The 16,655-nt window shown below is 44.7% G+C and overlaps 2 protein-coding genes across 6 annotated transcripts in view; one reads left to right on the top strand and one right to left on the bottom strand.

Moving 5' to 3' along the window:
* Positions 1-4,811, top strand: part of PDXDC1 (pyridoxal dependent decarboxylase domain containing 1) — a gene marked incomplete at its 5' end in the record, with an annotated part of 17,394 nt that extends 12,583 nt beyond the window's left edge. Inside the window, 2 exons of the mRNA XM_019540168.1 lie at positions 1,022-1,126; positions 2,827-4,811. Coding sequence (XP_019395713.1) covers positions 1,022-1,126; positions 2,827-3,098 — 377 coding nt within the window. The remainder of the gene's footprint in view (positions 1-1,021; positions 1,127-2,826) is intronic.
* A 624-nt stretch (positions 4,812-5,435) lies between these two features.
* NTAN1 (N-terminal asparagine amidase) lies at positions 5,436-14,725 on the bottom strand. Of its 5 annotated transcripts, none has more exons than XM_019540148.1 (10): positions 14,596-14,725; positions 14,237-14,339; positions 14,088-14,153; positions 13,497-13,605; positions 12,013-12,086; positions 10,704-10,757; positions 10,129-10,182; positions 9,115-9,212; positions 7,289-7,402; positions 5,436-7,105 (listed from the first exon to the last, which is right to left on the bottom strand). In XM_019540148.1, the coding sequence occupies exons 1-10, from the start codon at positions 14,674-14,676 to the stop codon at positions 6,926-6,928; spliced, it is 933 nt and encodes a 310-aa protein (XP_019395693.1). In that variant the 5' UTR covers positions 14,677-14,725; the 3' UTR covers positions 5,436-6,925. The 5 variants fall into 5 exon arrangements, with proteins under 5 accessions (XP_019395693.1, XP_019395695.1, XP_019395694.1 ...); XM_019540150.1 differs by having other exon boundaries at positions 14,665-14,691; XM_019540149.1 differs by lacking the exon at positions 10,704-10,757.
* Between the last annotated feature and the right edge of the window lie 1,930 nt (positions 14,726-16,655).

Raw genomic sequence — 16,655 nt, 5'->3', positions numbered from 1 at the left:
CTTGCTGGGGTCATTTGACCCCGGTACTGTTTCCTGCCATGGCAGGGGGTCAGACTAGATGATCTGCTCAGGTCCCTTCTGACCCTAGAAACTATGATTTAGTACTTTGTTATCCAAGTACTAAACTTAATGTGAAGTATCTAGAGTGCAATAATGAAAGCTTAGATGCATCCACTGAGTTTTTGACTGTGTTATATACTTGAAACAGCTATCTGGCAGCCAGTCATGAAGGGAATTCACTGCATACATGTGTGGATGGACAAATTATTGCTGTATTTGAATGGATTTGTAACTTGCATGTCTGTTTTGATGCAAAAAAAATGCACGGATGATGCTTTTACAAATCAGTCTTGGTAAAGTACCAGCCAGTCGTCCTTGACGTTGTAAGTTCACATAATGTAGCAGAGGCTTGAGGGTAAGCCAGTGACTCTAGTCATTATATTATCAAGGCAACCTTTATTTATGAAAACTGGGGGAAAGGGAGACACGCCTTTTGTTGTGTCAGGAACTTGCACTTCATCACTGATGCAGGAAATGCAGAATGGAAGGTTTCTTTGGAAGAAAAAGACCAGGATCCTCTTGAGAAGGATTTCCCCACTTCTGTGGGATCTCCTTTCAAAACCTTGCTGTCATAGGGATGGAAAACGTAGAAAAAATCTGAAAATATTTCAGGGCTGTGCTGGTGCAGGGGAAGAAATCTTCACTGGTAGAAGAATGTTATAAAATAAGCATGGCGTCGCTGCATCTTTCTCTAGTCCACATTCCGTCCTGTATTCACAGCCCGGGGTACAGCCTTGCACCCGAGTGGGATGGCACCACTTCATGTGAGACTGGCATGTACAGCATGAGGGGGACTCCATGTGTGCTTGGGATGATGCAGGAGTGTTAAATGAAGATTAAGAGAGATGCTGGCTCAAAGTGATGTGTTAAGCTGGCATGTGACCTGCTTCCAATTGTATTTAGCTCAGTGGTGTCAACAGTTAAAATTTTGCTTCTTACACAAGACTCTCTTCCCTTGCAGGCTCCCTAGAATCCACAGAAGCCACCTATGCATCAAAAGTGCAGGGGACTGGGACCACACCTCCCCCAACTCCTACTTCTGGTCGCACCAAGCAGAGACTTCCAGGTGAGCTCCCTAATTCACTTCCAGTAGTTCGCTAAGGCATCGAAATTTCCGCTTGAATAAAAGGCAAACTGTCTTATTGTTTAATGGAGTGTACACTGCCCACATCAAAAACTAGAGTGCTGATTTTGATTTTGGTAGGACCTGATCAGTTGCTTTTAATGACCAATGCATAAATTACAATCCAGATTGGATTTAAACAAATTTGCCTAAGCATCAATCAGATCACTTCTGCTGTCGTGCTCTGCAGACTAGGGAAAGGGGTGTCCTTTACCAGCAGTGTCACAGTCTCCAGGGCTCTTACTAGATAATATCAGAGATTATATTGAAGGCTTTTCAGTTTTGTGAATTAATAGGTAAACAACATTCTGCTATTTTGGGAAGAGAAAAAGTAACAATGCATTATTGTGTGGTGAATTTGCTTTGCCAGCTGGCTATTTTGTGGAACCCCTAATGTGTTGGGGAAGTAATGACATGTCAGTGACTGTACCATAAAAAAGCTATTAAAAGTCTGCTAGGCAGTTGGAGTGTGTGAAGCAGGCCATGTTCGATTAGTTAACTTGGATCACTGTCCCAATTTCAATTCAGCCAAATCTAAATCTGAAGATTCGATGCTAATTCAGCCATAGACACAGCTTTAAATGGGTTTTTTTCCTACGTACCTGAAGGTACCAGGCATGACTCATGAACGGTGGGGCGGATAGTGTCCCCCACAGGAACGCAGCCCCCCTTCCCCCATATGCTCAGTGGCAGACCCCGCTCTCCCAACTTGGCAATCAGATATGGGGGGACCCCAGGTGCCCCCCCAGACCCAGGAGGCATCAGTCACCAAGCCAGGGGACAGGGGGAGGGTCCCCAGTGCACCCTGTGGCAGACCCAGAAGTGGACCGGGAGTGCTTCTGATCCACTTCTGGGTCTGCTGGTGGTGCGCTAGGGAGCCCCCTGCTGCACCATCTCAGCATTCATGAGCATTCATACCATGTACCTTGGTATATTAAAAAAAAAAAAAAAAAAAAAAAGCCTTTTAAAGCTGTGTCTGCCCAAATCATCAAATCTCTCCAAATCGATTCAAGAAAATTAAAGGGTCTCCTGATTTTGATTTGGATATTTGGCCACTGAATCAACTTGGTTACTGAAGCTTTGCACAGCCCTACTAGGCAGCAGTAAAGCTGGTTCTTCCTTTCACCAAGTAAACAACAGTAGGTTAGCAAAGTGTGAACAGGTGAGGCTTTATTATTGTTAGCTTGCCTTTTTTCCTCTGCCGTGAGAGAGAATTGGTTTTTAGCCTTGGACCAGTTTTCCATAGTTGATCATTACTAGAAACCCCTTCAAAACAGTGCTGCTGATGTATTTATGCATTCAAAACTGACTTAACATGACTACTGGCATGCTCTGCCTGACATAAACTGGGGTTTTGTTTTTGTTTCCTTGTTGGTTGGCTTTTGTTTTCTTTTTCAACCAAGCCTTAACTGAGCCTCTGTTGCAGGGGGAAACCATTACAGAGGGAAGGTGAAAAACTTGCATCTCTTCTGTGCTCATGAAGTGCTTGTAATGTTTAAGTGAATATAATGCAAAGGCAAAATGGTACTCACTGCTACAAATGCAAAAACCAGCAGCCAACCACTGTTCAAAATCCTGGCCTACATGCATTAAGTTATGTATTTCCTGCCCTCTAATACTTTTATTCATAAATATTTCTACAGGTCAAAAGCTTTTTAAAAGATCTTTAAGAAGCTCTGATGGGTTCAGTGAGACCAGTTCAGTCAGTCACACAGATGACTTGGAAAAGATGGAGCAACAGCTCCACACTTCATTCGCTGTACAAGAGCAAGAGGCTTCCGAGCCAGAGAAATCTGAGCAGCAAAAGGAAATGGCACAGGCAACAAACAGAGATACTGAAGATTTCCAAAGTGACAAATCCCCCAAATCAGGAAATGACTGCATTAAAGTAAAGGAACAGGAAAGCTTAAGATAAAAAACCCTGATGTTGTGGCTTGAGACTTTGTACAGAAAATGCATTCCCTTTACCACAGGGAAGTTGGTGTTGCATTTAAAATGTCAACAGTTCCACGTGCTAGTACAGTAACAGCTACTGTAAGTCATGATTAACTGGAATTTTGCACAAATACATCAGTGAGAAAGTTCCCTCTCGTCTGCTGGGGAAGGGCACGAACACTTATTGTACACTTATTACATTTGCTTTAATCATATACACATTAATATCACCAAAGTAATAAGCGATCTCATTTATTAAACTATTTGTAAACATTGCCGAAAGAAATCATTTGGCAAAAGGTGATGTTTACTGTAGGAATTCAGGTGGCATTGTAGTACTTGAGGAGTTGATCAGGTAGGATTAGGAGTGAACATACAACTGCACCTAGTAATGTTTGTAAAGTGGTTCTAATTTATATTCAGCCTGCCAGTTGCTCACCATCTCTTTATATAGGTATATGTCAATTTTGCCTCCACTGTAGAACGAACTTAGGTAGACATGCTGTCTGCATTGCAATTCATCTCAGTTCTCTTGGATGAATTTTGGATTTTTTTTATCCCTAATCCCTAAAAATTCATTGCCTCTTAGTAAAAGGATGGTCAGCAATTGTGAGTAAAGGGGATGTATACTTGTGTACATAGAAATGGCTGAACTGGCATCCATCAGTTTTTCCCACTGCTGTTCGCAGTCCAGAGTTGTTTCTTGATCTTGTGGGACTAATATTACTGACTTACGCCTTTTAGAAAGTGATAGTGCCTCTGCATGCCACAACTTCTTGTCTCTCACTGATGAGAATCTATACACACTTTCCTTTGCACGCCATTTATATAACCAAATCTCACTGAACACATTTTGTATAGAATGTCATCGGAGTCTTTTTCTGGTGTGTATTTTTAAAGATACCTGTTAGGAAAGCTTGAAAACCTGTCAAGTTCATGGTTTCTACACTATCACTTTGACTAACATGGTAATACACCTTTTGTAGATATTGTACAAATCCAAATAAATTCTATAAGTTAATCATATCAACTAAGACTGCTTAAAATCCATTAGAATCTGGCTAGCTTTTGTCGGAATCAAAAACTTTAAGCCTTTCTGCATTACTGAGTCACTTGACTATACTCCTTCAGGATTTGCAATAGCCTCTCCTTAAGGAAGTCCCAGAAAAACTTTATAGTGTAGAAGACATTAATTGACCTAGTCCTCCAAAACTGACTTGCTAACACTGTTGCCAGCATTCCCTTTACATAAATAAGATATGTAATTTACCACCTTGCGTAGCATCATGCTGGCCCTAGCGTTAGTGGGTTGGATATTGTTATAAGGAAAATTGTCAACTTTAAGTGCGCTGCCAACTAACTTTTCCTCTTGGACACCCAGATTCTGTGCAACTGGGAAGCCTTAAAATTATATTTAGCTGTAATTTTGATTCCCGTATTTAGGCAAATCAGAGTGCAATTTTTCTTAAGTGCAAAAACATAAGTCAGGCTGTCTTCCTTATCAGTTTATTTGGTGCAATGACATATGTTAACATGGGTAAATTTGTTGGGGAAAAAATTATCAACATAAAGCAAAATTAATTTTTAATGTTTTTATATTTTGAAATGGTTAAAATAGCAGTTTTGTTGGAATTGAGTTATGTACTTTAGATACTACCCAAACGTTTCAATAAAAATTCTTCAAATGATTGTATCTGAGACTTGTTATTAGTAAAAGTTCAGTAACTAGCTTTTTAACTATAAGATACCTACTCTTGCCTCATTTGTGTAAAAATCCAGCTGTAGGGCATACTAGCTCATAATTATAACAGCACATACATCAGTTGAGGAGCTTCTGTTTTTAGTATGCATTTGGATGACAACACCCGAGTCAAGAGGAAGCTGGAGTCTTCCGTACTTAAGACATGGATAAAGCATCTCATGTAATTTCTGTGTTCCAAGTATTGTGTCGTCTTCCCCTCATGGTTTTGCTAGCTAGTTTTGATGGGTAAAGAAAAAGCTAGATCACTGCAGAGGGACAACAGGACTCGGTGGCCAGAACACAATAAAGAACATGTATTCATGGCATCAAAGCTCTCCTTGCAAAAAAAAAAAAAAAGCAGGGTAAGTCAGCTCTTTTGAATTCAAAGCAGTTGCACCAGCTAAGCTGTAAATACCAAGTAAGCATGTAGGTGGGTAAGGGAAAAAGAAATCGCAGAAGGTAAACTACAAGAAATCACATGACTGACTCATAACTCAGAGAAGGGTGAAAGGAGCTACTCCTATTGAAACTTCTGGTTCAGAAGGAACAGACAAGATACTTGAAAGCAGAGTAGTAAAAGGCTAGGAGCTCTGCAACGTTTTAATACCACTGGAAATAATCCTTGAATTCAGAAAACATAATTCAATTACTGCTGTTTTATTACAATTCTCAAGCTACTGCCACTTGGTTCTCAGATTGCTGGTGTGTTGCAAGGTTTACACACAGCCCCTTTTTGGCACTTTGATAGAAAAGTATGCTGAAGTATTAAACTCATGCAGGTTAGACCCTCTTGCAGTTTGGGGTCTTGGTAGGAAAGTGCCATGTACAAACTATCTAAACTCTTAACTCCAAACTTTTCAAAGTTTTTATGGAAACTTACCAGCCCATGTACAGTAGATTGCACTAGAAAATTTGGTGAACATGCTTTTTCTATCATCAAGTGTTTATAGTCCTTTTTTCAATTGATGGTTTTAGGATACTTTTTGTTTGTGTCAGCTCTACATGTTGGCACGATGGCATTAACTGAGTCATGGTGTGTGTCCATATACCATCTTTCCTACCAAAAAACAGACCCCAAAACTGGTTAAACTACACCATTATTAAAAATACACAAAACTAAAAATGTCATAGGACAAAGGCAGCTGTAATGCAATATAAATTAAGAGATACAGATCTTATTCAAATACTGTTGTCACAGCCAGCAAAATACATCTGCTTAACAAATAATGCTATGGTTACAGAACAAATTGCCAAGACTTTAAGGATATACACCTGTAACCAGTACTCAGAATTTGATCAAGATACCATAAAGATTATTACGTTCATGTAGGTTTTAAGCTTTTTGTAACAAAGAAGGTATTTCCAGGAATGGCTGTTAAACTCCTGCTACATATAAAACTATTTTACTACTATACCTAATTATAAAGAATATGGGACTAAGTACATCTCTGTCAGTCTGTCTCTTTTTTTGTTAAAATGCAAAAATAGGCTGTAGAAACAATGGTTACACTTCAATGCTTCCACTTTAGGGTCAACAAGTGAGGAACTGGCCTGGCAATGGCCCTACCACTAGCAGTGAATACTTTTAAGTTATCTAAACTGTGGATGACTAACAGAATGGGAAAGCAGCACTGGTTAACAGATTGTTACTTCAGGAGAAACGTAGTATGGAATATTTTCCCTTTTACAAAACAAAAAGGCTTTTTAGGCTCTCACAAGTATTTGGAAATATCTGAATCATTTTTACAGGTCTGATTGTCTTGAGTTGAGTATTGCAAGGTAGATTTCAAGAGGCCTCTACATACACCTGTTAGCACCAAAAGTACTAGAGAAAAAGCTCCATCAGGGCAGAAAAACTCTTGACTTCAAAAGCAGCTGCTCCCTTTTGCAAGTAACAGTGCAAACAAATGCAATGTAAATGCCAAAATACTTTGTTTTGAAAAGCATCAGAGTTGAGGGACAGCAGAAGATAGAATCAGCATCAGTTCAGAAACATACTCCTTGCAGAATGGTCACTCTTCTGTTGGCAAGGCCACACCTTCCTGGTCTCTTTCCGGATTTGCCTGTTAAATCTTGTCAGAACAAACCTGTACCCATAACCCTTCTTCATTTTTTTTATAGGTGCGTGGTTTTCTGTCAGGGAACAGGGAGTATTGTGGAAACGGGTGATCCTTTAAAAACGTTAACGTAGATCTAATGTGGGAAACAAAGTGGGGTGGCTCAGCCAGAGGAGACGTGGAAAGATTCTGAAAAATAAGACAATATTGTGAGCTAGGTCAACCCAGGATAGGAACAGCTCCTGGCTGCTGTCCCTCCAGCTGCACTGTCAAGATAGGACACCCACCCTTCAACAGTGCACAGAAAAGCCACCAGTTCAGACATGATATTAGCAATTCTGGATACAACTAAAAACTGGTTTCCTTGGGTACCTGTAAGAGCTGTTCATCATCCTGCTCCAGCCAGAAATCCACATGTGGGAAAGGCATCCAGAAGTAAGGTCCAATATGGAGTTGCTTTGTCTCTGCATCATAAATATTAATCATCTAAAGACAGGAAACAGACTTTGAAAGACTTTCTTCAACCTTCAAGAGCAGCAAGTGAACCAATCAACTGCAAGGCCAGTCCCTGCAGGGAGCACCCAGCACTCAGAGTGAAAAGCAATCTAGTTGCTTGTGGTCCATAACTCTCCAGAAAGGAGAAGGTCTTCCCTCTCTGGGTCAAAGGGTAACCAAGAACCATAAATCCTCTCTCAAGTGAGAGTCATCCTGTCATGAGTTTGCATGAAAGCAGATCCTATACATGGGATCTACAACTTCTAGTAGGGATCAATCTTGCAGGCTAACACTTAGGAGAGCTGGATTTAACCTTAAGTAAATTTAGTGGGTTTTGCCCTATTCCCCACTCCTAACTAGATTACCACCACATCTTCTCACCTTTCATCTGCTGGGGACATTTAAGATGCAAGTTTTCCAGGAAAGGGATCTTTCTAGGTGTTTATGCAGCACCCACCATAAGGTAACCTGCTCTTAGCTGGAGCCTGTAGCACAAGGGCAGGCAAAGTCTGTACCTGTGGATCGGATTGGGCCTGCAGCAGTCTGTTTCCCAGCAGCCCCTGCCCACATTGCTGCAGCCAGTTTCCAGCAGTGCTGTGACAGTGGGGGGCTGGATGGGGAGCTGCTCTGGGGCTGGGATCTTGCAGCAGTGACAGCATGTTCTGGAGCCAGGGTAGAGCTGCCATCTGCTGCTCGCATGCCCTGGGCAGGGACATGCGGGCAGCAGATCCCAGCTCTGGACCACACTGTCTCCACTGCAAGATCCCAGCCCCAGCCACATGGTAGTTCCCCACCTAGCCGTGCACCCTCCCAGCACTGCTGAGGCCAGTCTCCATGGAAACCCTGGGCCCTTGCTGTCACAGCACCGCCACTGCTGGGATCTCCATGGAAACCAGCCACAAGTGACACTGACAGAGGAGCTGCTGGGAAATGGAGTCCGGCCACTGGCCAGATTGCCATTTTGCCCATCCCTGTTCTAGCAGCTACTGTAATGCAAATTGACTTGGCACAAACTCCAGCCTTGTTACTGAAATACAGTACTTTCCTTAGATACAGAGTGACCATATGTCCACATTTCACTAGGACACTCCCAGATTTTGAAGGCCTGTTCTAGCCAGCTGGTGAAAATTTAAACGAGAATCATGGGTATGGGGCAGGGAGGCAGAGGCATGAGCTGTGAAACAAGAAGCCCTAGCAGACAGCAAAACTCTCCTAAAATAGGTTAGCTTGATTAATGGAATGACCATAAAGAGGGGAGATGATTAACACCTGTGGAGTAAAGAACAACAGGTCACTAATGGGCTACTGACTCCCTTAGCTGTCTAAATAATAATACAAGAGCTGCACCATGCTGCCCTGCCCCCTTCTTTGCCTGCAGCAGCACAGCTGATTTGAGTGGCAGGGTAGAGGGGTCAGTGTCCGGGACTTTACATTGTCCCATACAGTTACCCTACTTAAACGGCAGCTCTTGAAGCAAAAGTTTACAAGGCCAGTGTTGTTGATTACACCCTGGCATTATATCAGTCAGAGCCATTTCTCCTCAAGGGAAAAGTTTTCAATAATCACACCTAGGATTAAACTCATTGGCTATGATACTACCACTGCACAAAGCATGAATTTCGCTCATAAGCCACTGATACTCCCCCCTCCCCCCCCCGTTAGTCATGTTCTTACCCCATTAAAACTATACCTTTTTCACTCACCTGTGCTCCTGTTAAGGTACGGGCTGAACGTAAATCCTCATCTGGTCCCTTATCTGGAAAAGTTGCGTGGAAGATCTCTCCTGTTTTAACATTCACAGCTGGGGGGAGAGCAGTTATCAGTTACCAATGACTTATATCCATCTACCCACACACACTTCCAAACAAGCAAAACCAAGACACAATAACCAGCAAACTTCAGGGCCAAATCAAGCAACTTATGTCAAAGGCATTGATAAAGAAATGTTGTATTTAGCCCCTAGTTTGCTCTATTTTCACAATGCTGCCTAGGGAGGTTTCTAATCTTCCAGAGGAAAGTTTAAAGCAGTAGATCTCAACATTTTTAGACCCGAGAAAAAATGCTCTTAGTTTTCACTTATTTTTTTTTTTACTACAGGAGCAATTCTTCTGTTACAAAGAGCTCAGAAAGACCACAACAGGTCAGCATGGTTTTAACACTATGGATTCTTATGTGAAGCCTCTGGGTCCATTTTGTGAATCAAATTTGCACATCAACCTGTGCTAACATGCATCACCCCTGAAAGGGTCTCAAAGCACCCTGCTTAAGAATCACTTTTTTAAAGGATACTGCTTATTTGAAAATAAGACCCCACCAAGTTTTGTTCCAATGATGCTGCACTGTTGGTAGATAAGAGAGGAACAGAAAAATTAACTAAGCACAGTGGAAAGAAGTTTGGTTTCTAGACAGACTAAGGAACAGGTGCCACCACAGAACAGCTCCTTTGCACTCTATTGCCTGCCTATTAAAGAAGGTGAAGAAAGCCAGGGGCAATGAGACGCATGCATTTCTGGAATGCCAGGAGCATCTCCCCAACAGCAGAACTACTGCTGTCAAGTAGAGCCAGGCTCCAAGTCCTACTACCAGCAGTGCTGTCCTAACAAGTTGTATTAAATCCTGTGCTTTATGGTATTACTTGCATTAGCAAACTTTGGGAGAATAGCACATTTACTAGAAAATCAGAAATACAGTCAGGGCCCAAGTTGTGCTATACTCACCAATTCCATACACGATTGGGAAATGATTGTCCTTCTCCTCCCTGTCATTTAATTCTATTACAAAGAGAACAGACAGGATGTTCATCTTAGCAGCCATCCAGCAGGATATTCATTTATTTTCAAGCAGCATTAATGTAGTCTTACTCAGGGAGAGGCCCATGCATTGCAAAGGGAAAGAGAGAGGCCCAAGCATTGCAAACACAGTGTGTGGACAATGTAGAACCAACTTATAACATACTATTATCACATGAACTAGATCCATGCCCTAAGAAGGTGAAAACTGAATCAGCCCTTCAGGACTAAAGGGCCCTGGGGAAGGGCATCATGGGGGAGAGCTCCTGTGCTGGGCTGTGGTTGGCTCTGCCCAAAGTCCCTAACCCCTTAACTTCACGAGCAAGAAATTTCTAAGGGTGCGCTGATAAAGAATGTTTGGGCCGATACCAATGGCTGATTATTAACGACCCATATTGGCCGATACTGATATGATTGGTGATGTTCCTCAAGATCAAGACGCTCCCATATTGTTTTAGGGCTTGAACAGCTTCTTATGAGTAGAAAAATATTAAGTCTCTTACCTGTCACGCAGTAAGTCACTAAATGGACATCATCTTGCTGGAGGTCAAAAGCTCCTACAGCAACAACAGCAACAGCAGGGTATAAAACTGCTTCATGTCAAAGCAGATACTGTACTTAGATTAGGGGGTAGGTCAGCATTATGTACTATAAATTAGATGGGCAACCCAGTCTGACAGCAGAAAAAATGTCTAGTCCACTGTTCCTGGCATAGATAATCAATCAGCATGGGGTTTTTTTTGTTTGTTTTTACAGGGATGGCTCGATATTTTCTTCTTATGAAATAAAGCCTTAGCTAGTGCACCTTGCATGCAACTGTCTGCTAGCAAGGATCAAAACTTATTTGTTGAATGAGAAAGACTTTTATCAACATTTTATGCCTTTCTCTAGCATTGTAGGATCTCTGGCTTTCTTTACTATACAGTCAGCAGAACTCACTGTTTAACTGTCCTTTTTACTTTCAATGCAAGCAAAAGCCATTTTTTCTCCTCTCTGAAGAACATATAGTCAGAGCATAGGTTTCGAAAATTCCTTCGCCAAACAAGAAGGCTCTCTCTTTTGGGCTATTAGCCCACAGTCAAATCCTCCAGCCTCCACACACACACCAATAAGGAAGGAGGACTCATTAGCTGAGTGGCAGAGATGCCTCTCAGAATACTTCCTCTGCCAACCCCAACCCCCTTTAGACAACCTTTGCTGGTCCTTGTCTAATCACAAAGTGTGTCCAACTCCTACTGGTTTCAACCAGGACCAAGGGCCCCCCAAAATTCACTGAAGGTGCTCAGCTTCTTCAGGTTAAAGCACTTGGGGCCAGGATATGCGTTTCTGGTTTATCTGAGTGGCATGTACACTTCTGATGCTACAGGCATAAAGGTACATAACACCTTTCATGGGAGGATTTCAAGACACTGATTAAATATCACACCCCTTCCCCCATAAGATGGATACTATCAATTTTATACATGAATAAAACTTAGAAACAAGACAGATAAGACACTTAACCAAGATTATGTAACCTGCCAGTAGCAGAGGCAGGAATAAATCCACCCATCTTGTTTCTTAATATCCTGCTCCAACAGACAAGCCAAGAGCAAATCGCTATTTAAAAAGTCCACATCCTCCATCCTGTACATCACACAGATATAAATCTCACAATCCCATGCCATACTTTAAGTTCTCAGATGGAGAAAAACAGTGATTCCAGATTTCTTTCTGTTTCATGATGGGAGATTCAGATCACACACAAAATTTGCCCCAATCTAGTCAGAACTCTAGGTTTTGGACATGAGAGTGGAAAAAATGTGAACTTACTAAGAAGCTGATTAGTAAGTTTTTGTGATAAATGCCTATCATCATTGAAACCTCCAACTAGGTGCACTTCCAGCCTAACAAAGATGGAACAACAGGAAACAGCAATTAAAAAAAAAAAAAAAGACATCCCAAAGTGAAAAGCTTTACATTATAATCCCCAGCCCACAATGTAAATGATCATTAGAAAAGGCTCCTTTGTTTATCAAATGCTCCAGTTGTTTGCTTATTAGCTCATGGCTCCATGCTCTAGACATAATAGGGAATATTATGCTCATAATATTACTATATTGTGAGCAGCACAAACCATGGCACTGAGTACACATAGCCCTTAGTTTAATGGTATTTAGAAGCACTCACGCCCTTAAATCAAAAACTGGGACAAAGGTCAACGAAATACAAAGTAGCCTCACTCCAGTGACTTGGCCACCACTACCTTGGATCATAAGGCAGGGCTCTCCTCTGGGAAGTGTCTGTAAATACAATCCACTTACTCAGGGGTCAACAGCCTACAGCCCAGATCTGGCCCGCAAAAAGATTAGATCCAATACAGGGGATCGGTGGCACACACATATGCTATGCTGTGCCACCCATGCCCACCTCAGCCCTCCCTGCTGCTCACTGACACCTGTGCTACCCTCTCCCTTCTCCATTGCCCCTGGGGACAGGGATAAGCAGCTAGGGTAAGTATCCGCAGCTCACGCCCTTCAGGGGGTGGAGATTTGCAGCCCACAGCCACATTTTATTCAGGAGGTCTGCCCCCAGGGTGAAGTTTTCAAAGATGACTAGTCACCTTTGTCAGTTCTGAGTGCTCAACTTCACATGAAGGGGCCCAATTTTCAGAGTGCTGAAGATTTACCATATGAAAAGCATCCCCTTCAAAAGGAGTTGACTTGCGAAAGTTCATCATCTGCCAACTAAGCGGTTTTTACTTCTATTAGGTACATACAGGCAAACAGCCAAAAAGGATAGTGCTGTATAGTTTTCTGTCTCCCATATCATCAACTAAGAAAGACTGTGAGAGCCAGAAAAGTCCTACATAAATCCTCAAATCTCCGTTTAGGACAAGGAAGGAAAAACTGCAAAACAAAATGCGATTTATAAAACTAAGCACATTTGAGACAAAAGTCACCAGAAGACAATAAACATGGGACTACACAGTGATGTTTTTACAAAGAGACTATTTGCAAGCTCTATATCAAATCACTGCTAGAAGGAAATCTAAAACAATGAATTAATCTATACATAAAAAAATTCACGGTTCTCAGCAAGTTTAGAAAAGGGAAAGTTATTAGCTGTATTATGTCATTAGGCACACAAATATCAGGAAACTGCAGAAACAGCTTCTTACTGAGATGTTTACTTGCTCATATTGGGCAAGCAGTTACCTTCATCTGAGTCCCTAATGAGCACACTTAGAATTTCCCACCTGAAAGACTGTAGCAACCTGGGGAAATGTTGCACACAAGAAACAGAGCAGAGCTGACCTTCCACATTCTGCGTTGCTAGAAAGAGACTTTACTGAACTCATGATCAGCAACACCTCAGCTTCTGTGTCTGATCCATCAAAGTGCGTCAAGCAGGTAGCCCCGCTGCCTGAAAGGCAGAAAATGAGAAAACGTTCACCTGACCGCAGATCTCACATCATGCAAAGCACCATTAACACCACCACCGTTGCTTTGTTATTCTTTGTATCAGTGCAGTGAGAGCACGGCCATTTTACAGGAAAAAGCCACCAAAAAGGGTTAAGTGACTTCTCTCAAATCACACAAATGAACCTGCAGAGGCACGAGGAGAACCTACACTCCCTCAGTTTCCTGTAGTCACCCGTAAGTTGCTTCCTGCGTAACTTGTAGCTACAGCAAGGAATCTGAATTCCACCCCATCAATTATCAATAACCCAGCAGACTCCAGGGGTAGGATTAAAAGGTCTTGCACAGCTTTTGTTCACAGTGCTGAGGCCAACACAGGTTAGGAAGTACAACGACAATGAAACTAAGCACCCAGGGAAGCTTAAAGCATCAAACTGAAATAAAGGGCGCAGGTTATTTGAGAAACACAGGCCTCCTTTACCATACCTGTGTGCCTGAGCACCACCAAGTGGCAGGTCGTCGCATCGTCGGATCCAAGAATGGAAACGGAGCCTATTTTAATGAAGAGAAAGACACTAAGATCCCGTCCTGCTTGCTGCTTCAACATCGAAGGTTGTCATCACAGCTTCGCCTACCATCTTCAGGGGTGGTCACTGCAAACTCTCTCTGCTGGACGTACAGAAGTCCTTTGGGTCCCACCGTCTGAACGGGCTGGCTTGTGAGAACTTTTGCTTTCTCCTAAAAATAAAACAGAGGCAAAAGTGACTGAAAGTGAGGCCGGCAAGGGAGGGCTCCTGGCGACCAGAAATGCTCAGCGCACTTCCCAAATGGGAACCGGCGGATCCCACATCAGCCAGAGCAGAGGGACCGCCGCGGGGGCGCAGAGGGGGACGAGGCGCCGGCGGGGAGGGCCCGGCGCCCCTGCCCGAAGCCTCCCAGCGCCGGGGGACAACAGCCGGAGCCCTGGGCGCCCCAGCGCAGCCCCCGCCCTCACCACCAGGTGCGGGTGGGCTCGGAGCAGGCCCCCCGCGGGCCGCCCCAGCTCCACGCGCCGCCCCCGCACCAGCAGCGGCATCTCGGCCCGGGCCCTGCGGGGCCGCTTCCTGCCCGGCGCGGCGCGGGGGCGGGGCGGCACCGCGCAGGACGCTGGGACTTGTAGTGCGGCCCCGGCAGCGCCCGCGGCGGACTGGCCCTGCGGGCCGCACGGCACCGCACCTCGAGATGCGGAGCCCCAGAGCTCCGCTTTCCCTTAAAAGCTCCTTTGCCTTCCCGATTTCCCGCTGTTTCCTTTTTCACAGACTCTTTTCTGCCTCGAAAATCTACTACTGTGGAGCCTCCCTTACTCACCCCCCCCAGCCCCACTTTACCTTTTGTTTCCCTAATTTCCACCCATTTACAGTCTCACTGACGTCCTGGCATACTTTTAGTTTCTCTCCTTCCTTGGAGTCTCAGACCAGCGGAGACTCCCCTGCCTGGAGGAGGGTGTTTGCTCCCCAAAGCTTGCCAAGAACCATCAGTGACGTGCAGGCGGGTGCACATGCACCCCTGGGACTCAGATGCACCCCTGCAAAAAGCGCCCACAAAGCTGCAGGGGCGCCTGCGGGCGGTCACCGCTCACCACCCCCTCGTTGCATTGCCACATGTGCGGTCGCCGTGCCCCCAGCCTCCAGGGGCACAGTCGTTCGTGCTATGAACTTTGTTCCAACTGCTCAGTTGCTCTACTAAAAGAGATCAGATTTACCCAGAGAGCCCGGCCTGACCATGTCCTTAGACGAACACGGCTGCAACCAAAACCCCAGTCCACACACACGCTGCTTGAGGGACTGGCCCCGCGCCAGGCAGGGGGGAAAATTTAAGATGGGCACAAAAAACCCTCTCCCTTCCCTCCTCTCCATACCTTTCTCCAGCTCAGTGAAACTCCACCGGCTTTATTAGTCAAGTGCTGCTTTCTTCTTGTGTTGTGGCTGTGAGACAGCATTTTTTCCCCTTAGGAAAGGCGGAGCTGTGGCGCTCTACGTCCAGGAGGAATACACATCCTCAGCAGGTAGCACAGAGGCAGGGGGCCACACGGAAGTGCTCCGGGTTAGAGTACAAGGCAGTCGAGGGGAGAGAGACGTAACGGTGGGAGTCTACTCCAGACCACCCAGCCAAGGGGAGAGCTAGACCAGGAATTCTTAAGTCAGCTCCCGGAGGTAGTTAGGTCAAAGGATATGGTCATCATGGGGGCCTGAACTTTCCAGACATCTGCTGGGAAGAGCAGTCAGCCAGGTCTCACGTAGGTTCCTAGCCCAAATGCAGGACCTCCATCTAACTTCGGAGGTGCACAGCCCCACCAGGGGAGATGCCTTGGTGAGGGGGCTGCGGGTGCTCGACCACCTGGGCAACGGTGGTCATCGCCTGCTGGAATTCACCATCCAGTGCAAGGTGGCAAAGGCCTGCAGCAAGGCAGCAGCCCTGGATTTCAGGAGGGCGGACTTCAGCAACCTAAGGAGAATAGTTGGGGAAGCGCTGAGGTCCCGGAGGGGGGGAGGGGAGCCAGGTATCCAAGAAGTGGTCACTCCTTAAGGAGACAATCCTCCAAGCCCAAAGCGAGGTAATCCCAACATGAATCAAAGGGAGCAGGAGGGCACACAAGCCCCCATGGCTCACCAAAAGCATCTGGGAATGTCTCCTAGCTAAAAGGGAGGCGTACACCCAATGGAAGGGAGGAGCCATCACCAGGGAGGACTATACCTTGGTTGCTCGGGGCTGCAGGGGGGCAGTCAGGGAGGCCAAGGCGGAGATGGGACTGGGACTAGCTTCCCGGACCAAGGACAACAGGAAGTCCTTTTTTAAATGCATAGGGGGCAAAAAAAAAGGTACTGGGTAACATGGGGCCCCTGCAGGACACGCTAGGAAATCTGGTCGTCACACCAGATGACAAAGGTAACCTATTTAACGACTTCTTTGCCTCCATTTTCCTGAGCAGGGACCAGATCAGCCCCTGCACTGGGCCCCCCTCAGGCCCCAGGGGAGGCGCACTTAGGCCAAGGGTCAGGGGGGATCTAGTCAGGG

This window comes from Crocodylus porosus, unplaced genomic scaffold, assembly GCF_001723895.1.
Source record: "Crocodylus porosus isolate Cpor-Errol unplaced genomic scaffold, CroPor_comp1, whole genome shotgun sequence".
NCBI classification, from domain to species: Eukaryota; Metazoa; Chordata; order Crocodylia; family Crocodylidae; genus Crocodylus; species Crocodylus porosus.
Note: the sequence above shows the minus strand (reverse complement) of the source record. Positions and strands in the feature narration are given on the sequence as shown.

What these genes read in the sequence shown, in the direction of transcription:
- NTAN1 (XM_019540148.1), bottom strand. Translation starts at nt 14,676, where the DNA reads ATGCCGCTGCTGGTGCGGGGGCGGCGCGTGGAGCTGGGGCGGCCCGCG. An exon ending in GGTGGTGCTCAGGCACACAG is followed by an intron (nt 13,606 to 14,087) that starts GTATGGTAAAGG and finishes TCTGCCTTTCAG; the next exon opens with GCAGCGGGGCTACCTGCTTG. An exon ending in ACTTACTAATCAGCTTCTTA is followed by an intron (nt 10,758 to 12,012) that starts GTAAGTTCACAT and finishes TTGTTGCTGTAG; the next exon opens with GAGCTTTTGACCTCCAGCAA.